Genomic DNA, 27810 nt, shown 5'->3' with positions numbered 1-27810 from the left:
TATAAAATTAATGCTGAGAAGACTTTTTGATACTATTTCTATAATTGACCCATGAGAAAATTTCTCTAATAATTCCCAAAACAAGAGTAGGATTGCCCCATCCTCTTCTCTGTACTCAATCAACATATCTAAACTTGTACTCAACTTCCTATCCCCAAACATACCACTCCTTTCCTATTCTCTCTCAATAAATTGCAGTATCATTTTTCAAATTGCCTAAATAGACTTTTGAATCCTTCTACTGTCTTCCTTCTCTCATTCCCCAAAACCTAATTCGCCATATTTTATCAATTCTATCTCTTACATCTCCCCCAAATGTATCCACTTTCCTCATCTTAGGCACCATCATCTCTTTCCTAGATAATTACAGAACCTCCTGACCAGATTCTGTTTTCCATTTCCATCCCTGCTCCCACTTCACCTATCATTATATAATCATGGTATATATTTCTAAAACACAAATTTGTCACTCCTCTATTCAAAATAGTTCCACAGCTCCCTATTATGCTTAGAATAAATGTCATACTCCTTAGCAGGACATACAAACTGGTAATAATCTGGGCTTTACTTTTCTTTCCATCTTCATTTCTCCAAACTCTTTTCCTCCTACTGTACAAAAACATCCTCTGAGTGAGTCACACTCTCATACCCTAGAGACTTTGCACATGCTGTTTCTACTTCCTGAATTATTCTTCCTGCCCTACTATCTCTTCACCTGCCCAACCCTGTTCATTATTCAAACATCAGCATAACCCCTACCTTTTCCTAGAAGTCTCCCCAGAACTATATGCATGTATCTCCAAACCTGGCTGTTCCTCCTGTGTGTTCCTACTGCACCACGGGCTTAAATGCTACTGTAGCTGTAAGTGCTACAATAGTATATTATAATTGTCCATAAAATAAACAATTAACTGTAATTTTAATTACCCCTCTCCCCTCATGAGTTAAGGACAATTTCTTACTTACTGCTTCATCCTCAGCACCTGAAAGAGTATCTACAACAAATAAGTGCTCCATAAAAACAAGTTAATGAATAAATGGATGTTGACATTTTCCTCCTAGGGAATACCCATAAATGATCATTTTAATCTGCTTTCACCTATGTATGAGAACTTGGACAGATTGGGTGGTTTGCTCCAAGCACATTTCACTGCAGGTAGACTAACTAGTATGTTTACTCCTGAGAAACATCATCAGTATTTCCTCTTCCTGTTCACAGAAGACACACACTTCTTTAGGGTAAGTCTAAGTTCAAGGTAGAGGCAAAACCTAAGCTTGATGTTCTAAAGTATGTTGTCAGTTGCATAATCCTGGTAGAATGCTGAATAGATTACACTTTTGCATTTTTCCCAGTTATTCACAAATCAGAAAAAAAGATTGTACATTATTCCCTTCCCTACTTTACAATGTATCCAGCCTGAAGAAATTAAGGAGAGCACCAATTCAGGAAACAATCTGGTTTTACTATGAAATATTTTCACTAAACTGCCCTACTTTACGTGATAAGCTACTTAATGATACAACTCGGGAATATGTCTCCTAAAATACCGCAGAATATAGCATTGCTCCAAATTTTTTTGACAGTACCTGAGTACAATACATCAGCAATTCATTCCTCAGCTCTTAAAGGTTGAAGATCAGTAGCTAAATCATGTAAGTGCTTATCAAGTAATTATGTTATTAAAATGACATACATCAGTCAGTGCATATCTTGCCTTTGTCTGTGGATTCTTTGTATTCTACAATTTACTAGTCAAAACACTATTTTCAGCATCCTTCTCAGGAATTAAGAAAGCTATATTTAAATAATGTTAATAAAAGTGACATAAATCTGCACGAAGGAATTAGAAAGTCTAAGGCTATACCCCTTGCACTTAGCAGGCAAAAATAGACAGTGGTAGCTTGAACTTGGAATTGTAAGGCCTTTGTTACAGAGCCACAATCTTTATACTTTCTAAACCATTTTTTCCTTTATCAATGGAACTTTTTAAACTCTTGCTGTTCATAATGATGGTAAAGTTTGCCAAGAACCAAAAGAATCACAAAAGTAAAAATTACATTTAGCCATAAAAGCTAATATGATTTTCATTATTAATTAGATTTGTGGAAGGGTATTTTTATACTACAAGTTTAATTCAGAAATATTTAAAATTCTTATTTTTACCAGAATTTGAGTTTAGGGAGGTTTCAAGTATGTTTGTAAAAAGCCAAGATGACTCAGGAAATTATTTCCAGTAAGTCATTTACTTAGATTTCTTGATTGTGGTAATAACTTGCAAATTAGATTTATGCAAATTTAGTATGTGCATGTGGATATAATACTGACTCAGAAATCTATCCTTCAGGGAAGAGGACCCTGCCCAAATTCACAAAGCCATTTAGTGACCACTCAGAACTGTTAATGTCTATTAACAGCTATGTCTATTTAAAAACAATGCTGTTTGCATCAGAAATCAAGCAACATGTTATCATGCAAAAGAAACAAAATGATGCACACTGTATAAGATATTTTGTTAGTTCAGAAAAAGAAGAAGAGGCTCACCATGCTTCAAAAGAATTTCAAAGATGATCTATCAGCCTATGGATAGAATTATTGCCAGGAAAGATGAGGATCACAGATGAAAGAACATTCAATTTGTCCAGGAGGAAGTCATTAGAACTTCTTTAGTAAGTACAATTTCAGTATAGAGGATGGCGAGAAAGCAGTTGGGTGAAGGTCAAGAAGAAAGTCGGAGGTGAGGAAGTGATTCAAACATCTGATGGGTTTGGAATAGGTTGAAGGAAAGGTTTTTAGTTGAAGAATGAAGAAAAGCTAATGGATTTGGGGGGAGGGGGGTTTAATAAGAGTAAAAGAATATTAAGGTTAAAAGAAATAAGAGAGTTTAGAAGAAAGTTAAGGATAAAAAATCCTATAGGGAGAACTTTATTCAGCCCAGATTTCTAGACGAGAAAAAAAAAGCAGGGATGGGGGGGTAACGAAGGGCAGTATGAAGACACAAACAAGAGGAAAGACAGGGAAGAAATAAGACAGAAAAAGATGGCAGCATGAAAGAATAAAGAAAAACAGATAAGAAGGATGAAGAGAGACCATTCTGGGAGAACTTGGAAAATAATGTTTTAAATGAGTACCAGGAAAAAATTTAAGAATAAAAACTATAAAGTTTCAAGAGAGCATTGGAACAAGCAGTAAAAGCCGTTGGGCTAAGATACACACACACACACACACACACACACACATAGGGATATGCTATTGTACAAGATTACAACAAAAGTTCTAAGAACAAAGAGCAAATTTTTTTGAAAGTGTTTGCCCAGAACATGGATCCCTCTCACATAGGGCAAAGCAAAACTGAAAGAGGAGGATGCAATAATAACAGTCCAAAGTTAAGAGTGGGTAAAGCAAACATAAAGACAAAAGAACAAGGGCATTTAGGCAAGAAAAGTGTAGCTCTTTTTGTGGGGAACAGAGGTAAGAGATCAAGGGAATGGAAGGTGCATTCTGAGCAGAGAAAAATTAGGATTTAATTTCTTGAAACACACAGTATTGAGTTCAACTTCCCCAGGGTAAAATAATTTCAAAAGAGGGAATTTAACCATAACCTTATGAGACTTTTCTTTCCTATAAGTTAAAATACCCTGATTAAATAAATAAATAAATAAATAAATAAATAAATGTTTAAAATATAGAGAGGCAAACCAAGAAAACCAAGACTCTCACCTGTAGAGAACAAACTGATGGTTACCAGGAAGGGGCTTAAGGAGTGCACTTGTGATGAGTACCAGGTGTTTTATGGAAGTGCTCAATCATTATATTGTCACCTAAACTAATGTTACAGTGTATGTTAACTAACTGGGATTTAAATTTTTAAAAAAATTTAATTAAAAAATAAAATAGCCTGAAACATAGGACACAGTTGGCCAATATTCCCGTGTACTACTTTTCGTGATGATGTGTAATTTCTACCATATACCTCCAGCATGGGCAAAGTTGACAGGCAATTTTCTTCCCCACTGCCTTAAGGATCTACTAACCTTTCTGGCTTTAAACCTGATTCAAATTTAAGACTACCTTCAAGGAATTTCAAAATGTCCCACAATTCAATATCTGAAGGCAAAGTGATAAAGAAATGTCTTGGAGCTCTTCCTGTTATAACACCCAGACAGCCCAGTCTAGTTTCATCAGAAACTTTTCACACTCTATCACTTCCTTTTGTCATTTTGAGAGAATGCTGACATCAACTTAAAAAATAATTAATCACAGTAATAGAATTTCACATGTGGAGAGGTAAAAAGAACATAACCTTTGCAGAGACTGAATTCAACTCCCACCTCTATGAGCTGGGCAACTTTCCTGTCCTCTCTGACCTTCAGTTTCATCATCTATAACTTTGGGATAATAATATTTACCACCAACGTTGTTGTAAATGAGATAATGTACAAAGCATAGTATAATAATACTTGAAACATAGTAGTTACTCATAAATGACAATTACCCTGTTACTCACATTTCTGGCATGAGAATCTCACCCAGCAGCAGGTCTCGCTCTGTGTCACTCCATGAAACTATTGATATTTTCTGAAGTCAACATAATATATTAGAGTCTTTTACAGAAACATATATGGCTTGCTCCTTGGAATACACTGCACCTTTCAAAGTTTATTATTTATTTATTTAGCACACGCAGGCATGTGTGTGAATGGGGCTAGGGGTGGTGGCTTGTGACAGAGCAAGAGAATCTTTTTTTTTTTTTTTAAATAAATAAACTTTATTTTCCTTTTTTAAAGATTTTATTTATTTATTTGACAGAGAGAGAGATCACAATTAGTCAAAGGCAGGTGGGCGGGCGGTGGGGGGGGAGTAGCAGGCTTCCCACTGAGCGGGGACCCTAATGCAGGGCTGGATGCAGGGCTCAATCCCAGGACCCTGAGATCATGACCTGGGCCAAAGGCAGACGCTTAACCATCTGAGCCACCCAGGAGCCCCAGAGGGAGAGGATCTTAAGCAGATTCCATGTTTCACACAGAGCCCAACATGGGGCTCAATCTCACAAGCCTGAGATCACAACCTGAGCCAAAATCAGGAGTCAAATCCTTAGTTAAAACCACTTTAACTAAGCCACCCAGACACTTTAACTAAGTTTATATTATTAAACTAAATATTAAGTTTAATATTAATATTACTGATATCATAAAATAGGTCTCCTTTATGTTAAATTTAAGCTATTCATTTCATTTCTTTCCACATGTTCTCACCATACTTTTATAATAATTAACTATAAGATTGCATTATTGTATTTCCATATGTTAGGCCTTCAGTGTATTAAAAACAATTAAATATTGAACATATTGGACCACCTATCCAGTCATCTGGTGAGTATAATTTAATGCAGTATTTGCAAAATATATTACATGTATATTAGTATACACATATATACGTATGGTATATGCTATGTACATATAATATACATAATATTTTAACCACTTTCTCACATATTATTAGTATGCTGAAATGTCATTTAAGCATTTTTACTTTAGGCTTCAAACAATTTTTGTGTTTAGGGGGAAAAAACGCATTTTCAGAAGTGCAAACATTTTATTTCTGGCTTTGTTCACTTTTATATGTAACATCTAGAATGAAGCAGCATGTTAAATGTCCTATCACTGAAGGCTTCAAGGGGATGAATAATTTAGATCCTTACCTAAGAACAAGAGGATGCTAGGCAAGTTTAAAGAAGTGAAGAAGAAGCACCAAGAAGGAGGCCAGACACTGGACTCAGGAATCACCCAGATACATATCTCCAACTTCACAATTTCACCAAGAACCACCATTGTTCACAAAGCATTAATTGCTTTTGATAAGTAGGAATAGGCTCTCCCTCTCCCATGCTTCAGTAGCACTTGACACCTCTGTTAGCATATTTGTCACTTACGTGTGACAACTGTCTCCTAGGAGACTGTTGGAGATCCTGAAGGGCAGGAGCCACATTATTTTCTTGGAGAAGATGTTCAGTACCCTTTTGTGGAATGAATACTCAGCACCAACATGAACTGACTGCTGGGTAACCAGCAACCTCCTTCTTGCAGAATGCAGTAGGCTTTCCTCATATTCTACAACATTTGACACCATGGACTCCCTCTGAAATTACTTCCTCCCTTACATTTTGTGTCACTGCCCCATACAGGTTCTCCTCATACTTGTCTGGCCATAGATCTCATGTCCCTTTAGCTGTCTCCTCTACCATCTCCCAGTCTCTAGCTTAGAGACTTGACATTTATATCCCTCTACCCCAGGAAAGAGCTTCTGTTAGACCCTCTCAACTTCAACACTCCCCCTCTATGCTTATTAGTTTCCAATCCACACCTCTAGCCCTAACCTCCTCACCAAACTCTAGGATGTCTCCACTCTAAGATAGCTGCTCTCAAATTCAATACAGCCCCAAACAAAACTCATTACATTCTCTTCAAGAAAGTTTCCTTATTTTTTGACCATGACATCACAATTCTCTCCAGCATTTTTCATAAGATGTGCTATATTCCCATACTGTTGTGTAAGAAAGAGATACATGTTCAGTTAAATGGGAGGAAAGTTGGGTTAAGTGCAATTAAAAAGGTTTCTTTTCTTTAGGACTTCTCAGAACCTTTTATATGCTAATGTGTTGGAGAGTTTCCAAAATGGGCATAGGGTATTATATACTGTTTACAAATATATTTAATTATAGGACTCTTTCCAGAAGCTCTTCTCCGGAAGGACCAGATTCAGCGAACGACTTGTAACAAGATCTTATCCTTGACTATTCCTTCTCTGTATCTAAGTGGTTACCAAATTCTAATAATTCTTTTAAAATCTCTTTGGGATGCCTTCACTTCGGGTCATGATCCCAGAGTCCTGAGATCGAGTCCTGCATCAGGCTCCTGCTTGGCAGAGAGCCTGCTTCTCCTCCCTGCCTGTGCTTGTGCTCTCTCTCTTTCTAATAAATAAATAGAATCTTGGAAAAAAAATTTTTTAAATCTCTTCTTTTCCATTCCTGCTATTCATACACTAGTTTGACTCCCCTGATTTAGGCTTCCAACATTTCACACCTGGATAACAACCTGTTAATTCCTTTTCTCCTATTATCTCATCCACCTGTCTAAACCACCTAAACCGTCATTTTCATTATCCACCTGGTTCTCTTGTTTAAAAAGAAAACGGAACAAAACCAAATACACATTCTGCTGTTCCCAGGATCAAGTCAAATTGAAAACCTGGAACATATCATCCTATTCACCAGCTTTATTCTTTCCAAGGCTCTAGGTGAGTCCTCTATCCAACCAAGCCAGTTTTGCCATGGTCAATTAAACATAGCATACTACTTCTCAACTTCTTTTCTCTCCTCATTCACCCTCTCTCCACCTGAACTGGAGTGTCTTTCCCTTTTGGGCAGGCAGTTAACATGCATAAGGAGTGGCAAATATAGGAATGGAAGCTACAGGTCTCACCTCCTGTGCCCAAGGCAAATTTACAAATTAATCACAACTCTCTCTTTCAGACCTTAGTCTCTACTTCAGAATCTTTCCCAACACAGTGCTTTAGGAAGCTACTGCCCATAATCCTGTTGGAGTTGACACAAAACAAAACAAATAATGGGCTTCCCAGTTACAGAGATCATTTCATCTTACTATTCTCTCCATGAATTTAGACTTTTAATCTCTATGAACTTCAAATTCTTCACCTTTGAAATGGGAATAATTCTCATCTCAGCAGTTTGTTGTTAAGGTCAAATGAGTTTACATGCATAAAAGGCCACTGAAGAGGCACAGAGTAGATGACTAAAAGACGACCATCTCTTCTCTTCTCTTTGTCCCCTTGTTCTCTACCTGTCTAAATATTAGATATCCTTCTCCAGAGCTCCTTGCCCAGATCAGCCCATGCTGACAAGCCTCTTCTCTCACTCTTTTAACCATCTGCGTTTTCATCCGGGACATTCAACCTAGTTGTGTTGTCCAATTGTGTTAACTTAACTCTCCTTAGGCCCCTAGACTCACAAGTCCTTGATCTCTCATCTTCAGTGACATGCACTTCCACAACCCTGGTCAGTTCCTGATGTAGCCCTGCCTCATACTCCAACATGGTTCACATCTGTTCTAAAAATCTGTTCTAACCACAAACATCGGTTCTGCCTAGAAGTCCTGACATTCCAAATCTGTTTCTCACTCTCATGAACATGAATCCCTCCAATCCTCCCAATTTTTTGAGTCCATCAGCCTCCTCCTGTCTGTCTTTGCCTTCCTGCCAAGCTTGGGCCCACTGAATGGTCATTCAGGAAACCACAACCTTAGAATCCCCTCCTGCATCTTCTGCCATTCCTTCAATGCCAACCCCCACTCAGATTACCCGAGCCCTCCTTGTCTCCTAGTCCTGTGCTGTTGAGCATTGAACTCAGTGACTTGACACCTGAAGACTACATTTTTCAGAGAACCATGTACAACCACTCCCCCGATTACTACCTCTGTCCTTAAGCACTAGTCTGAGAGTGGTATAAAAAACACCAGGGAGCTATTTTAAAATGCAGGCTCCTAGGGCCCACTCCAATTATTCTGATTAAGTCAGTCTAGTATAAAGCCCAGGAATCTGTATTCTAACAAACACCTAATAAAGCAAGAGTGGGTAAACTATTTCCTATAAGCCAAATCTGGCTCACTGACCGGTTTTGTACTTTCCTTAAGTTAATAATGGTTTATTTTTAAATGATTGAAAAAATGTCAAAGAAAAAATTTTATGATATGAGAATATTCAAATTTCAGTGTCCACTGGTAAAGGTTTTGTTTTTTTTAAAGAACTTTATTTTTTAGAGCAGCTTCACTTTCACAGCAAAACTTAAAGTACAAAAGTTTCCATATATTCCTTGTCCACATATATGCATAGCTTCCCCCATTTTCAACACCCCCTGCAAAACACATTTATTACAATGTATGAATCCACACTGACATATCATTATCACCCCAAAGTCCATAGTTTACATTAAGATTAACTCTGGATTTTGTACATTATATGGGTTTGGATAAATGTATAATAACATGTATCCATCATTTAATAACATACAGAATATTTTCACTGCCTAATATGAATACAGTTTTATTGGAACACAGCCATATTCTTGTTTACATCTTATCAATGGTTGCTTTCATAATATAACAGCTAATCCTAGTAGCTGCAACAGAGACCACACAGCCCACAAAGTCTAAAATATTTACAATCTGGCACTTTACAGAAAACGTTTGTTGATCCTTGACTTAAAAGATCCTGTTGCAGGTCATGAACTCAGGGTCCTGGGATCGAGTCCCGCATCGGGCTCTCTGCTCAGCAGGGAGCCTGCTTCCTTCTCTCTCTCTGCCTGCCTCTCAGTGTACTTGTGATTTCTCTCTGTCAAATAAATAAATAAAATCTTTAAAAAAAAACAAAAAAAGATCCTGTTGCAGCATCAGAGACCTCAGCTTGAGATATCCTTAATAAGATTCACCGAAATTTGATGCTGCCTAAATTTTATTTCTTTTATTCATGTCTTAATGATACCCAAAATCCCTACAGGTAGTATGTTATCATATAACACTACACTACAGGTAGTGTTGTAAGTCTTCTTCCCTTTCCTCAATCCCTTCTCTACCTCCTCATTCTCAGCAGATAACTCACTTCTCACCTTATTAAGAGCACGGAGCCCATTTATAAGTTACTTATTTCACTTCCTTTTACTCCTATATGAAACTAGAACTATTAGAAAAAAAAAATAAAAAACAAAATCCCAAAAGGCCTAGCAGTTATCTTCAGTGTCTGGGGAACCTGTGCTCAGATCTCAGCTCTGCAGTTACTTTTTTTGTGATCCCAGGCAAGGCCTTAACATCTAGGTCTTAATCATATATAAATCTGGCTGACAAGCCCAACTCAGAGAACCACCATCAAGGTTAAGTGAAACAATATGGACTTGGCACAGAGCAGGCCCTATGAATGAAGGAATGAAGAAAATGCTTTCTTCATTCCATCTGACACCAAAATACTAATAGGTCACATTTATTGAAAGCATACTGTGTGTCAGATATCTTATAGTCATTACCTCTTTAAATTTTGACAGGAAAAATAAATTTTAAAAGTTTTGACAGAAATACCCAGATGGGGGTTCTTGGGTGGCTCAGTTGGTTAAGCATCTGCCTTTGGCTCAGGTCCTGATCCCAAGGTCCTGAGATACAGCCCCACAAGGGACTCCCTGCTCAATGGGGAGTCTGCTTTTCCCTCTGCCCCTCCCCCTGCTCATGCACACATGTTCTCTTTCTCTCAAGTAAATAAAATCTTAAAAAAAAAATTCCCAGATAGAACCTAAACCATATTATCTACCCAAACATATTTCATTTACCCACTTTCCACTCTCAGTTCTCACCTCTGATGACTTTACTCCTGTCCACATACAGTCATACACAGAAACATGTTCCTCTCATCCCTGAGGCAATCTCATATTAAGGTGTTTCTCCCCCTTTCCTAAAACTATAAAAAAAAAAATCCCACTCATGCCTCAACTGCTTACAACTTGGTTTCTTTTGTTTGGTTCAATCTATGAAAAACAGCTATTCCCATTTAGGAACAAATGGTTTCCAAGATTATCAATAATTATTAGCTGCCAAAAATAGATGGCATTGTGTTGATACTTATTCTGCTTTGTAGCCAATACTATTCTAATCACCAAAGATTAAACAGCTATGAAACAAAACTCTCTTTGGCTGCCATAACAACTCACTCTGGTAGCTTCCTTTGTTCTTCTGAGCACTATTTTCAGTCACCTTCACTGGCCTCTACCCTCTTTCCCCATTCCTTTCTCTTGTCCTCTCTAATCTTCTCTTCCCTCTTCATTTTACTTTATAGGACCTTGGCTTCAACTACCAGTACTATGAAAATCTAAATTAGCTGTGTCTGGTCCTAACATTAAACTTTTTCTTTAAATTTTTTATCCTTTTTCCAAACCATGGGCAAAATATTTATTCATACTTCAAACTCAAGCAAGGGCAAAACCAAAGGTCCCTTAAATTGCAAGCTTTACTACAAAGCTGTGATCACCAAGACAGCATGTAGAGAGTCCAGATATGGACCCTCAAGTCTATAGTCAAATAATCTTTGAAAAAGCAGGGAAAAAATATCCAGTGAAAAAAGATAGTCTCTTCAATAAGTGGTGCTGGGAAAATTGGACAGCTACATATAGAAGAATGAAACTCAACCATTCTCTTACACCATTCATAAAGAGAAACTCGAAATGGATGGAAGACCTCAACGTAAGGCAGGAATCTATCAAAATCCTAGAGGAGAACATAGGCAGTAACCTCTTTGACATCAGACACAGTAACTTCTTTCAAGACATGTCTCCAAAGGCAGAGGAAACAAAAGCAAAAATGAACTTTTGGGGCTTCATCAAGATCAAAAGCTTCTGTACACCAAAGGAAACAGTCAACAAAACAAAGAGACAACCCACAGAATGGGAGAAGATATTTGCATATGACACTACAAATGGCTGATATCCAAGATCTATAAAGAACTCCTCAAACTCAACACACACAAAACAGATGATCACGTCAAAAAATGGGCAGCAGACATGAACAGACACTTCTCCAAAGAAGACATACAAATGGCTAACAAACACATGAAAAAATGTACATTATCATAAGCCATCAGGGAGATTCAAATCAAAACCTCATTTAGATATCACCTTACATGAGTTAGAATGGCCAAAATCAACAAATGTTGGAGAGGATGTAGAGAAAGGGGAATGCTTTTACACTGTTGGCAGGAATGAAAGTTGGTGCAGCCACTTTGGAAAACAGTGTGGTTATTCCTTAAGAAATTAAAAATAGAGCTACCCTATAACCCTGCAATTGCAGGGTATTTACCCCAAAGATACCCTATGACCCTGTAGTTGCAGGGTATTTACCCCAAAGATACAGATGTAGTGAAAAGAAGGGCCATCTGTACCTCAATGTTTGTTAATAGCAGTAATGGCCACAGTCACCAAACTGTGAAAAGAACCAAGATGCCCTTCAACAGATAAATAAATAAAGAAGATATGGTCATATATACAATGGAATATTATGCAACCATCAGAAAGGATGAATACCCAACTTTTGTATCAACATGGATGGGATTGGAGGAGATTATGCTGGGTGAAATAAGTCAAGCAGAGAAAGTCAACTATCATATGTTTCACTTACTTGTGGAGCATAAGGAATAACATGGAAGACATTATGAGAAGGAAAGGAAAAGTGAGTTGGGGTAAATCAGAGGGGGGAGACGAAGCACGAGAGACTTTGGACTCTGAGAAACAAATTAAGGGTTTGGGAAGGGAGGGATTGGGGAATGGGTGAACCTGGTGGTGGGTACTAAGGAGGGTACGTATTGCAGGGAGCACTGGGTGTGGTGCATAAACAATAAATCTTAGAACACTGAAAAAATAAAATAAAAAAATGTAAGTCTTTCTCCTGAATTCTTTCCTTTGCTAAATGATGCCATCATTCCCTGAGAGTTAAACTCATAGAATCATCATTTCTTTCTTTTTTTTTTTTTTAAGATTTTATTTATTTATTCGACAGACAGATCACAGGTAGACAGAGAGGCAGGCAGAGAGAGAGGAATGGAAGCAGGCTCCCTGCTGAGCAGAGAACCCAATGTGGGGCTTGATCCCAGGACCCTGGGATCATGACCTGTCCTGGGATCATGACCTGGGCCGATGGCAGAGGCTTTAACCCACTGAGCCAAACAGGTGCCCCATAGAATCATTGTTTCTTTCTTACTCTCCAATACCTTGATCCCAGCAGCTGCCTCCTGTTTATCTCTAAAAATGTTTCTCCTGTCTCCTTATCCTCAAATCTTCACTTCCCAATCCATCTTTAATCCTTACAGTTCTAATTCTTCCCCACTGCTGCAGTAAAATGGGCCCTGCTTACATCACTGATACTCTTTATGTTGCAAAACCCAACAGACTGATTTCAGGTCTCCTTTAACGCTGTTCCTTTATTAATATTTGAAACTATCATTCTCTCTCTTTTTTAAAAAAAATTTTTTTAATTTATTTTTTTATAAACATAATGTATATTTAGCCCAGGGGTACAGGTCTGTGAATTGCCAGGTTTACACACTTCATAGCACTCACCATAGCACATACCCTCCCTGATATCCATAACCCCACCACGCTCTCCCTACCCCCCTACCCCCAGCCCCCCTCAGTTTGTTTTGTGACATTAAGAGTCTCTTATGGAGAAACTATCATTCTCTCTTTCTTAAACATTTACTCACTTGATTTCTAGTTTCCTTCATACACACCCCACCTATGTGATCTCTTATCATTAGTATTTCCCTCTGTTACACAATTTATTTACATTACACACTTGGCTAGGAGCTCCTTGAGATTAGACGTCCTATGCCTGCTAATACATCACAAGCACAAAGTAAATATCTATTAAATTAATGAGTGAATTAATTTTCTTTCTGTTAATTATATTCTTAGTGTCACCACTCTGATTGAGCCTCAGGTTGCCTCTCACCTGGCCCATTACAAGAGTTTCCTAATCAGCTTCCTCACTTTCAGTCTGCTCCAAACATTTCCAGGTATAGTTGCCAAGTACATTTTCCTATTTTAGTATATGTGCTGCTAAAGCGAGCACCCAAGTACATTTTCCTAATACAGATCTCTGGATCATGTCAGAAACCATTCAATTATTCACAAAATTAAACCAAACCTATGAACTTGGAATTCAAAGCCACCAAATTAAAAGTCCAGTGTTCCCTGCATGGTCTTCTAAGACTATTATATAATAGTAACCCAATACCCAACATGGCCTTTCAAGTGCCTTGTGCTTTGGTTCCCAAACTCCTTCTGTTGCAATTGTTTTTTATTCTTTAAGCTCTATTTTCTCCATAATACCTGTTTCTTCATAATTCCTGATCCTAGATGGCTAAATAACTTTTGATCTTCAATATTCTAATCCACATAGCATTGTATGTACTACTTCAGTGAGCCATAAGATTTCTAGTCTGTTGTTATCATTAGTGATTGGCCTTTTGAGTGATCTACTTTGCAAACTCCCTGAGAGCAAGAGTTATGCATTCTTCATCTTATGTTCTATTTCATAATGCATTTTCAACAAACACTCAGTAATTGATACTAAACTGTGTCATACATTTTAAAATACTTGCATTCAATTATTTCCTTTCTAAAAAATACTGCCCTTAATTCCCAACTTCTTCTCCATCTTCAACCCTAGCTCATCCTTCCCTTTCCCAGTGAAACTGCCTGAAAGGATTGTCATAGATGCTTCTCTTCTTTCATACCTCCCATTCTCTTCTTAGCCCACGGCAATCTAGTTTCTTGTCATCCCTCCACCCAAAACAGTCTTGCAAAATCAATCACAAACTCTATGCCCTTTTTAGTCTTTAACTTACTTCACATCTCTGTTGCAAGATGATCCCAAGTTCCTGTCTTGAGCCCAGAACTCACCTGAGCTCCTTATTTACATAACCAGTTCTGTACTAGACATCTTCAGCTGACTGTCAAACCCAGCAGGTGCTCAATAAATATTTGCTGAGTAAAAAATACCTCCCCAACAATGAATTTTGGAACACACACACACACACACACACACAAATAAAATAAAATAAAATTAAATTAAATTAAATTAAATTAAATTAAAAAAATATCTCCCCAACTTGCTCTTACTGGTTTAGATCAGTGTTTCTTAATCTATCTTATTCTATGTCCTCTATTTAATAAATATATGAAATCTTATGCTCCCCAGTACCAAATACATCCTGACATAGCTGCCTAACTTTCACCCAGAGGCCAAAATGATGAGTCTTCTGCATGTCTCCATCAGACATGAGACCAAGATGGTTCTATGGAGCATTAGTTTCTGATGTTTAAATTATTAAAACAGTAGAATTTGCTTAATTTTCCAAATATAAAATCCTAATATTAGGTATGTTTGATAGGCTTTTAAAAATAATATACAGCAGCCTGGAGATCCTGACAAGCCCCTTGGAGAGTCACCCTTCTTCTACTACTCATCCTCCTCCCAGATCTAGGAGCTCTCTAAGGCAGAGTACAATTCTAAAATTGTGTGACTTTAGGTTATAAACTGTTTAAATGTTTGTGACCCCTAAGCATAGTGGGCACTAAAGAAATAAACACTTTAAGCAAATTATAGGAAAGTATCAAAACACAAGTAAATTATTTTAAAATTTAGTTTATATCTAGAACTTCCCCTTCCTCTTCCTCATGTTCTCTCCTCTACACTCCCTTTACACTCTTTTTTTTTTTTTTAATATTTATTTATTTATTTTAGAGAGAGAGAGAAAGAGCGCAAGTGAACATGAGAAGGGTTGGTGCAGAGGGAGAAGGAGAGAGAATCTCAAGCAGTCTCCACACTGAGTGTGAGCCCGATGCGGGACTCAATCTCACAACCATGAGATCACGGCCCAGCCTGAAACCAGGAGTCAGTCATTTAACCAACAGTGCCACCCAGATGCCCCCCTCCCTTCACATGCCTAACTTCAATTCCTCCCATTATTTTTTCTCATTTTCACTGTACTGATCACAGAGTGTGCTATCCCTATAAGCAGCTTGAATTTATTTTTTTCTGGAGGCCAGAAAAAAAACTTGTCCATTTTGGATCTTTTATGAGGAAATACAAATGACCATCTCATTGGCAATTCCTGGTAGTCCAAGTAGTCCAAAAACAATTGAAACTCAGCTAGTCTGGCTCTAGAACTTGTAATCCTAACCACTGTCCTGTTACTATCTAACTCACCATATAAGCCCTTGTGGGGCTCCATCCCAGGACCTTGGGATCAGAACCTGAGCCTGTTAATAGAGGTCTACTATGTGCTTAGAGGGACTTACTTCCAGATTTGGCTTCCACAGCAGAAGCTGGAGGGGAAGTCTTAACTTTCCTTGTGCTCACATCTCCATTTTATTGTATCCTACATTTGAACGGTTAGGATGCTAAACCACTCTGCTGGATGAAGTTCTCTACTCTTCCTTCAGTTTATTAAACAAACAAACAAACAAACACATCTTGAAAACAACTATGGGTTATTTTTTCATAGCACATTTTTGTTACTATAACTCTGTCTTTTCACCTCCAACGATCTAGCACACATTTAAGAGAGTTTGCTCTTCCAACAAAAGAAATCATACATTATTAAATTTGTTCTTATAACTGTCTGAGGGGAAGAAAAATATTACCATCTTTCATTTTCAGATCACTCTATAAGGAGTCTGTGAATATTAAAAGACACTTATTTTTAGCCTTCAATTCACTTTTTAAGGGCACACTCATTAGAGCTATGACAATATAGACAATTTTGGATGGCTGACAGATTGGACACCTTTTCCTAAAAGAGCTACACTGGCTGACAATCAAATTCAAGACTCTAAGAACCTTGTAACATCAACTGTTTAAGCCAAAAAGTAGAATCAAAGACCTGAATAACTTAACCAAAAACTTACACAGAAAATATACTGATATGCAGGTAAATGACTCACCAAAAACTTTCTGAACCTGTGGTTCCAAAAAGTTTTGTAAAATGTTTCTCAATTTTCACTCCATACCCCAAAGTCCAAACAAATTATATATGTTGAACCATTATAGTTGATTCATGTACTTCTCTTCAAATTTTCTAAAAGAAGTACACAGAAACTGAATTAAAAAAAGCTCTACTACCTAATCATGATTCAGTGTATCATGACCAGTCTAAACCTTTGTGATGTTAAAGCTAAGGACTTGTTTTCCACTTTTCAGTGTCTGTGGCCTCTTTCTTGTCATTAGCATTCTATTATCCTTTAGGTAAACTTGGCACTGTTTGTCTAATATGTAAATTAATAATATAGTTTCCTATTCCATGTACAAAGGAATTCATGGGATACTAGGTAAATTGTTTCTCTCTCCTTTACTGCTTTTCTCATTCTTAACTTCACCTTTCCCTCAATCCTTTCTATTTGAAGCCCCACAGAAAGGAGCATTTATAAGTTTCACTATGGCATCCTGGACTCATCAGCAGGGCTGGCTACAACCAAAAGCATAATGAAATGTCTTTACCGAACAGAAAAGGTGTAATGGGATTTTTTTCAATTGCTACATAATCCTCACTACTATTATGTTTTTAGGAAGGCTTCTGGGGATGTGTTAAACACAGCATTAGGCTAAGATATGCAAGTTTAGTTTTAGGAGCTGGGGCAAAACCATACTGCTCCTGCACAATAGAGGTATAAATAATTTAAATATAGAGAAAGGGGGTCCCAAGAATAGGGAAAACATGTAGGGAAGCTGGATGGAGCCTGAGGGAAGAGGGGTCAAAGAACAAAATCTCCAGTGTTGGCAAACTAAGAAGGTACTTCACAAAAGAGAATATTCAATAGGGATATTTCAGTGGTTTGAAAAGTAAACTCCCCACCCACCCCCACCTCATCTCTCCTTCAGTAAAAATATACTATAATTTTTACTGAGTAAAACCTGCTGTTCACTCACTCTTTGTGAAAGGGTACTCTATTAGAGAACCTCAATGAAAGCTGAGATCTGTGGCCATGGGTTGGCCTTGGACAAAAAGAGAAAGATGTTCTCTATGTGTAGGAGACTGAGGGACAGCTACATCTCTGTTGCTCAAGGGAGGCCCAGGATATGATGCCTGCATTTAATCTACATAGCAACATGCTTCCTGAATAACTAGAGCCAATCACTGAATCTCTCTGATTCTGTGTTTTCACCACTGTAAAATGAAAGTAATGATAACAAATTTTGGGGTGGTTTTGAGAATCATGGCTAATATGTATAAGATACACACCATATGGAATTAACCTTTAAATGATATTTTCTTTTTTTTTTTTTTGCCTTTTTTATTGTAGCTGCTAAAAACTCTGACCAAGTCTATGCCTCAAAAAAACCCACAAAACAAAAACAAAAAAACTTCAAAATGTATGGCCTTCATATGTGTTATTTTTCTTCCTGAGTCTTAAACTAATTTATATTTTCTCTATTCCTAATTGTTTAGCTATTATTTATACCTATGTATTACATTCCAACCTACATCAAAGCCCTATAAAAAGTGGTATGTGTGTATGTGACAGAGTTTTTCTTCCTCTTATGTTCCCAGTTTCCCCATACTGAATTTTAGGGCATAATGGAAGTCTGTGAATTTTCTTCCACTCCAGATGCTGCTGCCATCCTTGCAGTTTCATGGAGTTGTCTGACCAATAATTGGAATGACCTTGGCATTGATCAAAACTTGCCCTGTACTCTCTTGCCTTGTCCCCTTTGTCATAAAAAGGTGACTCTAATATAGGATTAGCAGTGGACCATGTATGTGGAAACCTGGTCTTATCTTCTTTGCCATTATGTCATCACCATCTTAGCTGACCAGACCCAACCATCATATTCACGGCAAAATGTCTGCCCATCCATAGGGGCAAGAAAAAAAAACAAACAAGGGACAGATAATGTTCTCATTTGACACCTGAGAGAAGCGAGGCCCAAAGATGTTAGTGATCAGCCCAGAGCTTGCATCAACACAAAACGGGAATTAAAACCAGGACAACCATTTTCCTTCATTCTGATCACTAGAGAATGTGACCTCTTAACACATGTTGATTAGTCAAGCAATCTATAGCTTGTCAGTACATCAAAGCATGGGCAGATTTACTTGATCCTGCTGAAGATTATAAAAGAACAATTTGCAGATAATAGCATCTACTGACAGAGCTTAAGCAGGGGGCAGGACTCCTATCCTACCCTGGAAGGATCGGGCCGCATGAGCCTCATCTCCACCTTTGCATTCTATTGCCCCATGAAATCACTGAAACCTCAATACCACTAGTGTAATAAAAACGTAGCCCCTAGTTCCTAACATAAAGCCCAAGGCACTTTTAATTTTACATAAAGGAAAACAAAGCTTTTAAATCAATATCAGATGCTTTAGACGCTTAACAAGTGCGTTCGTTTTTTCCTTTCCTCAGAGAACTTCTAAAGACACCACAAAGATCTGGACTTTTAAACATTCTAGGAGTCATGTTTGTTTGTTTGTTTGCTTGGTTTTTTTGGCTTAGCAAAGGGTGCAATGTTATCAGTTGCTATATCTAGAAACACAAGCCCTACAAACAAAAAATTTGGGAAGTTTCCCCTTGCCCTAGTGGTTAGGTAGAAAATATTTAGCTCTCCAGTACCCAAAAATGCCAGGTGCTTACAGGATAATGCTTGTATCTATATATTGAGGGGAAAAGGAAATAGTCATTGCTCCACTAGCAATATCTTTGAAACAGTTAATCCTCGATAAACTGAGCAAGCAGGAACCTTAGCTGATTTTCAGGCCTGATTATCTATTCCTTAACATGTCTTTACACACAGGCTTTATAACTATATCAAGATAAAATATCTCTAGCTTTTACCAAAAGTATTTAATAATAACGCAAAGAGAAATTTGGCAAAATGCTTTTAAGATTGACTAGATATGAAACAAGTAAGCAAAAGACAAAGTATTACTGCCAGGTACTAATATGGACTAGCAAAAACAACAATGACACTACTAAATAATAAACTTTTTCTAAAAGCTAAGAAAAGCAACAATTTTAACAGCAAGCTTAATTTACATAAAAGGGAATGAAATCAATATTATGAGAAAAAACTGCATAAATGGTATAATTAATTATATCTCTCGAACAAAAGATCTTTATAATGTGCTTCTATCAATCTAAGATTGTAGGCAATGATTATGATGGCACCATACACATTATCTAGAACATCATGTCCATGCAGATAACACAACCATCCAACTTGTTTTCACAGGAACAAACCATACTTAGATCCATCAAGAAGGGCACCGATTAGTTTAACTCTTCTCCCTCCCACCCACTCCTCAGGTTTTAATTATCTGTTGTATAGCAACTGTTGTAAATTATGGGTAACAACAACCTGGGAACTTCAATACCAATATAAACCAATACCCCACTGCCACCTTCTTGGCAGTTTGCCATATGTGCTATTTTAAAGTTAGGCATTAGGAGGCAGCAAATGGCTCAAAACCACAGGCAAAGATAAATATTGTAGGAAGTTGGAAAAGAAACCAAAGCTGCAAAGGCAGAGAAAACAGACCTCATCTTAAACACAGACTTCCAGGAAGTCTCATAACAAATTTAGATTTGTTACGAGGAACAGCTAGAAGGGAAAAGGGTTTGGCTTTCGTGGACAGCGCTGTAAAACTATCTGGAATCCATTCCCCATTTCTACAGCTCTAAGAAAGGCAGATGGTCGTCTGAAGGGTTAAACAATACAAGTCTTCGTTTCATTTAATCTTGTTTTGTTTCTTGGCTCCAGAAACAAAGGTCTCATGGTTGCCTACCTGGAATTCTCAGGTCACACCTGCTTTGGGCAATGCCTATGTTAAATGCATATGCTGTTGAAGCCATCACTGAGACATTAGAACTGATTCCATCCCACATCCCTTCATTCTGACTAAGGCATTTGCATATTTAAAACATGCACCATAGTTACTTAGAAATGCCAATGCTGCATCTACATTAAAAAAAAAAAAATCCTTGTGACATGTGCTCTAATTCCAAGAACTATGTCTTCATATAACATATATCTGTCTTATTTTTGGGAAGATGAAAACAGACTTTTTACTTTCCTAAGGGAGAAAATATCTCTAAATGAAGCATTGTTATTTTAGTTAGAATGCTTGACTGAATTATAAGACATGTAGCTTAAACCACCTTAAAAACTCTTGCCTCTCTCTGGATATTTATTTTAAAAAAATAAACTCATGTAATTTACAGAAGAATTTTATTTCAAGCACAAATAGAAAAGTCTTTAGAAAATATGACTGCTAGGGATCAAAACTATAAATGTGTGAGGAAGATTGTGTGTTGTATAAAAAAAGAAAACTTAACATCTCCAAAGATAGTTCCCTACAATTTTTGCATTGTTTCTTAAACTGTTCTGCTAAGAATGCATATATTATGTGCCATACAATACTTAGCTATCAGAATATACAGGATAGAGCAGTAATGAAAAACACATTCAGTATTATGATAATAATATTGTGATAAACAGTTAAACCAAACCAAAAGTAACTGCTATCAAAAAATGCAAATGCTCCACAAAACCTCTTTTCCATCTAGGCATGCATGATGATTCCAAACTCCTCCAATAACCAAATTTCAGTTTTATTACAACTGACTATTAAAGTAATTGAAGAAAATATCACACATTACTTACTGTTTCTGAGATTTCTATGCCATCCTTCTGAATTCAAAGGGGATGAAGAAGAATTACTGCCACAAGGAAATCTAGCAGGCAAAAAGAGGAAAAATAGCAAGTATTAGTTGTCTGAAATACTAACGTCTTCAGGTTTTCTTGAGGTACTTCCCACAAGATCCCAAAGCAAAGAAGAAAAAGGAAAAGTTGGAGAAAAACATCACACACATCCCAAGCCGACTTTCTCCACAAACCCATGCAGCTCCAAACTTTAAAGTAAAGGCTCAAATTGTTGAGCATCCTGATTGAGCAAATATCCGACTTCGGTATCACTGGTTACGTACACAATTTCAGTAAGACGAATGCATCTCCAAAATTACGGTTACTTTAATGTATTATCCAGATTTTCCCCCTGTTTCTCTCTCTTTCTCCCTTTTCCATTCACATTTTTCTTCCTACAAAATGCACATAGGTCTGTTCTTCCTTGTACCCTGAGTCAGGCCTGGCTTTGAAATGCATTTCAATCTCTCAACACAGACTGCTTTCATTGCATTTAGAGTCCCACTAAGGCCCAGCTTTAAAAGCTACTGATTCTTTTTTTCTTTAGCCTTCCTCACAAAGGAAGGGTATTTTGTAAATTACCAGCTCGTTCAGATCAACAAAAGGTACTTTCATAGAAAGCCCCATTTGATTTTGCTCAAATTTGATTACAAGGATGGAGAAAAGGAAAGGAAGTCAAAAAGAAAAACCCCAGATGGCTTTTTCATTCATCTCAGTGAATGAGCTTTATCTGTGCCTTTTGAAACTGTAGCAGTGGAAAAGCATTTCTGTTGGCTTAAAAAACTTGACAAAAATTATTGGTTTGCCATTTCTCATGTAACAGCCATTGGGAACTGGATGAAAAGACTTTTTCATGGGATCGCCTGCTTGGATCAAAATAATGGAGATTAGGTATTTCATTATAAATTACAGTGGGAGATAGAGCAGGCTGTCATATTAATAGCAACCTGCTCATGGCCTTCAATGGTAGCTATTCTCCTAGACAAAGGACCAAGGGGGTTGTCTATTGAACTTGTACTTTAGGCCTGATCAATTTTCTATCATCAAGGCAAAAGGTGAGATAACTAACAAAGGAATTCACACATGAGTGACCTCATAAGCCTACAGATAAAACAGCTTAAAGAAGGAAAATACATCCTGAAATTATGGATGATAAACTATATAAAGAAGAAGAAGACGAGTCTGAGAGCAGGAAAAGGAAAGAGCAATGGTCTATAATTCTCCTCTCTCTTCTTGGCCAAATGGACACATTAAAAGCTACTTGTTTTCAGCTGCAGATAATTGCAGCATTTGGGTTGCAGTGGTCGGCTCTAAATCCTTCAGACCACTTTTTTTTTCCTCAGCACAGCTCCAGTCATTTCGCTCTTAACAACAGCATTGTGTTCAAGACAAAGCTTCTAGCAAGAGTTACACTTAAAAATAAAAACTAAAAAGAATCACAAGCAACACAGGCTTCCAGATATTAGACTCTGCATTTGTTATTTGCTTCAGGTTTCCAGCCTCTCGCCTGCCTCTCGTACACTGAATTGGAATCTAAAGCTTTTCAAAGACTAAGCTGTACCTGAGACTAAAAGACAGAATCTTAACAAAGCAGAATGAAATGTGCGATTCCATGAAGACTTCTGGAAGAGAGTGAAGATAAAATACTAATCCAAAGAACTAGAGCAGGACAGGTGATTAATTTTCATCCAATCACAAGATATAATTTAGATTCCAAATTGAAGTTGTCCAAATCATTGTAGAAATTGCTAAAATTGTCTTCCCTGTTATATTTCCATGGAATTTTCTTCAACTTTTCTTTTAAAAAAATAATAATTGGCATGTCTGCTTTCATGTCTCAGTGTTCCTTGAATTCAGGATGGTAACAGAGAATTTATACTCCAGAGATAAAGCCCAGGTTACCAAAGGTCACTGTTACCTGGAGATGCAGATACTCTGTAAAATTCTGCATACTACATAAAACTAATGCATAGTAAAAATATATGTGAGCTCGGCGCCTGCCTGACTCAGTCTGTTAAGTGTCTGCCTTCAGCTCAGATTATGGTCTCAGGGTCCCAGGATTGAGTCCCTCATTGGGCTCTCTGCTCAGCAGGGATTCTGCTGCTTCTTCCTCTGCCCCTTCCACTGGCTTGTGCCCTCTCTCTCTCAGATAAATAAATAAGTTAAAAAAAAACTACTTGTGAGCAGGATATATTTTTAGTATGCTGAGGTTTTTTTTTTTTTAAACCAAAGAGTAGTATAAGATTATTAATATAAAAGGACTTCCAACTGCCTAAAAGTTTGAGAAAATACCATAAATGTCACCTGTGACAGCAGCTGTCAAAATAAGGCTAAATTTGAAAAGGCACTCTGGACAGGTGTAATGACCCCCCAAATCTTGGGTACAAGCAGTCTTAGTACACACTCACCCATGTAGTAGTGATGACATAAGGAAGGTCTTTATATGTAGTTTAATAAAACGATATAGTATAATTTGAGGCATATATACAAATGATTCTGAATTTGTATAAAATTGTCCTTTGTTTTTTTAGAAGAACCTTGGATCCCTCAACTATTTGAACTATTCAGAGGGACCTCAAAGTTATTAATGAGGAATTAAACAACACTGGTTGAAGCCATTGTGCAGGAAAGCTCCTCTTATTAGTGGTGTAAATGTGGATGGGTGTAAGTTTCCAGAGCGTAACTGGCCAGCATTCTTCAAAAGTTTGAAAGCCCTCATAACTCTTGGCCTAGTTATTCCCCCTTTAGGAATCTTCTGAGTAGAAACCATCAAAAATGCAGATAAGGATTTTGTTTTCCATAAAGATACTTATACAGTGAGTTATATAGTAACAGGACAGTGGTTAGGATTACAAGTTCTAGAGCCAGACTAGCTGAGTTTCAATTACAATTTGACCAACTTCCAATTACAACCTTATAACTTTGGTAATTAACCTCTGTATCTCTCACTTTTCTTACTTATAAAATGGGGATTTTTAAAGTGTGTTATGAGAATTAAATGAGTTAATATGTAAAGAACTTAAAAAGTGACTAACACTGTTAAATACTAAATAAGTATTAGATATTGTTATTATTATTATAAATATTCAAAATCGGGAAAATTATTAACTCAACTGTAATAAATAAATACAATAGAATGCAGTATGCCAATTTGGGATGTTTCTTAATGACATGGAAAAATAATCATACTTAGTGAAAAATTTAGTATTCAAAAATCTATATTACATGACTTCAACTATATCATATTTATGTGCATTAAGTGGCAATAGTATTTATTCCTGAATAATGTAGTTTCAAGTGATATTTCTTTTTCTATAGTTTTTTAATCTTTATATTTTGAATGAAAAATTTTAATTTAAAAAAAATTTTAATTTTTAAAATATTTTTTAAAAATCCTTTAAAAAAAGATTTTATTTATTTATTTGAGAGAGAGAGAGCATAAGCAGGGGGAGGAGAAGGGGCAGAGGGTGAGGGAGAAGCAGACACCTTGCTGAAAAGGGAGCCTGATGTGGGCCTCGATCCTAGGACCTGAGCCCAAGGCAGATGCTTAACCAACTGAGCTAACCAGGCCCCTCCCCAAAATTCTTATTTTTATAAGAGTTAGTTTATGAAGAAATAGAACTAGGAGGGGCCCCAAAGAGCATGCAGTGTTTATCCAATAGAGATAGACCAGGACATGGGGAAAGTCAGAACCTAGTTCTTAGTTCTTAGCCCTAAGATCTGGAGATGAGATATGCTTCAATAACTGAGAACTAAGCTTGAACTCTAAAATCTGAAAAGCAAAATCCAAGTATAATATATCCACAAAATTCCCACCTGAAGAAGCTGCAATTATGTGGGTTACCAAAAATGTCTGAAATAAGAGAATCCAGCAAAATGACTCAGGGATGAACTCGGGGAGATACACACATGCCAACATACACAGGATATATGTCACACAAACAACTTTGAATCAGTTAGGGACAAAAGACAAAGCCAAGGAATCAGAAACATAAGAATTTTCAACAACAGGGCCAGAGGAGTGACCTAATCAATTGCAGTGGCAGCTACATATAGAAACTGTAGGGTACAACCGAGGAAAAGACTCTTTATGGGAATGTCTAGAAAGGGGACTAAAGGCCAAGAAGTAGGCAGTTGTTGCTTTCTCTCTTCCTATCCATGGGGAGCTAGAACCTTAAGACAGAAAGAGAAGTTTATGGAAGAGCAGAACCCTGCCCCCAACCCCGCTGGGCCTTTTGACAAGCCTGAACTAGGGGGTAGGGGAGTTGGGGGAAGGGCAGAAAAATGGGGGAGCCTAGTAATTGGGCTTTTTTAGTCTTTAGTAACTAACAGTGACTGGAAGTTACCAAAATCTCCCAAGGTATTATTAAGAATCAGGAATGTGACAGAGCATAGCTGAAGGTAAAGAAAGCAGAATTGAATTACTGAGTATATGACTTACATGTGTATTGTGCCTTTACTGCAAGAAAAAGTGTCAAAGCTAAGTGCTAGAACTTTTGAAGAAACTTCAGTTAATAAGGAGCAACATTCAAGAATATGAATATGCCATATGATCCAAAAGTTCCATTTCTGGATATATATCCAAAAGAACTGAAAACAGGGACTCAAATAGATACATTCATGTTTATAGCAGCATTATTCACAATAACCAAAAGGTAGAAGAAACTGAAGGATCCATACACAGATGAATGGATAAACAAAATGTGGTATATGTGATGGAACATTATTTTGTCTTAAAATGGAAATTCTGATACATGCTACAACATGGATGATTATTGAAGATATTATGCTAACTGAAATAGGCCAGATGCAAAAGGACAAGTACTGTATGATTCTACTTACATGAGGTACTTATAGTAGTCAAATTCAAAGAAACAGAGTAGAATGGTGGTTGCCAGAGGCTGGGGGAAAGGGAGAATTTAGAGTTATTGTTTAATAGGTACAGAGTTTCAGTTTTGCAAGATAAAAAAGAGTTTTGAAGATGGATGGTGGTCATAGTTGCACAATGAAGTGGATGTACTTAAGACCACTGAGCTTTACACTTTAAAATTATTAAAATGGTGAATTTCATGTTAGACATCTTTTACAAGTTTTAAAAGAATATGAAAAAATACAATAAATAAAATTTTAAAAAGAATATGAAAATGTTGCTTCCTGAACTCCAACTCTTTCATCTTATTATCATCCAATGGCAAGGAAAGGACAGAGAAGAAAAGGTAGGGGAAGAGGAAGGGAGACAGTGAGAGAAAGAGAGAGAGAGAGAGAGAAAAGGGCTGCTATGTTCAGTTAGTTGTGCAATCTGTACAGTTCACCCAGAGACCATGGTGGGGAAAATGTGGGTAACTCCTGCCAGGAGTTAGGCTGACCAAGTGGTAGGTCCTAGGGCTGTACTTTAATAGCAGGGAGGAAGGGTGCAACTTTGTGACTCATCCACCCAGAAGGAATATCTTTTATTAATCTGTGGTTGGCACTGCATGTGTCAACAGGCCATGGAAGGAAGCCAGACTGCTATGTGGACAGATTAAGAATGATAATTTAGATTGCGTGGCAGGGTTGGTTATGTGCTCTTTACCAATTAATTGGCCACCGACTCCCTGGGATAACCTTTTGCTTAGGAGTTTCATCATTGTCTTCTTCATAAGCTCTTCCCTGTCATCAAAAAAACCAGCAGTATCTCACGCACCAAAGCTTATGCTATGATATGAATAAAATAATATGTAATATATAATTTGGCTTCTTTAAATGAGGCAAGATAAATTGACTACAGGTCTAAAACACATGCTCTTCACTTTTCAGAACTATAGGGAACCCCATTCTTATACCACTTGTGTGTGGATGGTATTTAAAATTTACATTTTTAACCCTGACTTTCCACCCAAATGCCATATTTCATGTAAGCTACAGGACATTTCTAAATATACCCAGAATATCTATTTGCCCCATCCCAACAAAAAACAGCTCCCATTCCTAACTTCTCTGACTTTGTTCATGTGTGACCCTAAGTGCCCAGACCCATCATATTGGCAATATATTTGAATCCTTCCTTTTTGTTGTGCCTTACAATCAATATGGGTCCATTGATTCCTTGACATGTATATCCAGACCTTCCAGATCTTTCCTAAGGTCATATACAGTCCTGAAAATGTAATAGTTTCTTTGTGTTCTTTAATTGATCCTCTTGTCTTCTCTCTCTATGGCCTCATTTCAGGAAGAGCAGTAATTCCCTTGATTAACTCTCACTGTCTATCAACTTGTTTACTCATCTTTGTTGAAACTCTCCCTCTGTGGCTTCTTGGACTCCAGCCACTTCCCTGATTCTCCAATCCCTTCAGTTCTTGTTCCTGACTCCACCAACTTCAGTGAGGGACTCTCCCCCATCCCCAAACAGCTCTTTGACTCGATCTTCTTCATACTACACATCCCTGGCCACCTCTCCCTCTTCAGGATCACCTATGATCTGTATGTCAATGACTCCCAAATCCACCCTCCAGCACCAATTGT

General features: G+C 37.3%; 1 protein-coding gene across 1 annotated transcript in view; it reads right to left on the bottom strand.

Annotated features, from left to right (window-relative positions):
• Positions 1-27810, bottom strand: part of LOC309871580 (uncharacterized protein) — a gene marked incomplete at its 5' end in the record, with an annotated part of 709738 nt that overhangs the window by 495877 nt on the left and 186051 nt on the right. Inside the window, one exon of the mRNA XM_082744737.1 lies at positions 21271-21341. Within this exon, the coding sequence (XP_082600863.1) occupies positions 21324-21341 (18 nt within the window). The 3' untranslated portion in view covers positions 21271-21323. The remainder of the gene's footprint in view (positions 1-21270; positions 21342-27810) is intronic.

Source organism: Mustela nivalis (genome assembly GCF_964662115.1).
Source record: "Mustela nivalis genome assembly, chromosome: 1".
NCBI lineage: Eukaryota > Metazoa > Chordata > Mammalia > Carnivora > Mustelidae > Mustela > Mustela nivalis.
The sequence above is the reverse complement of the archived record's forward strand: the minus strand, read 5'-3'. Positions and strand labels throughout refer to the sequence as shown.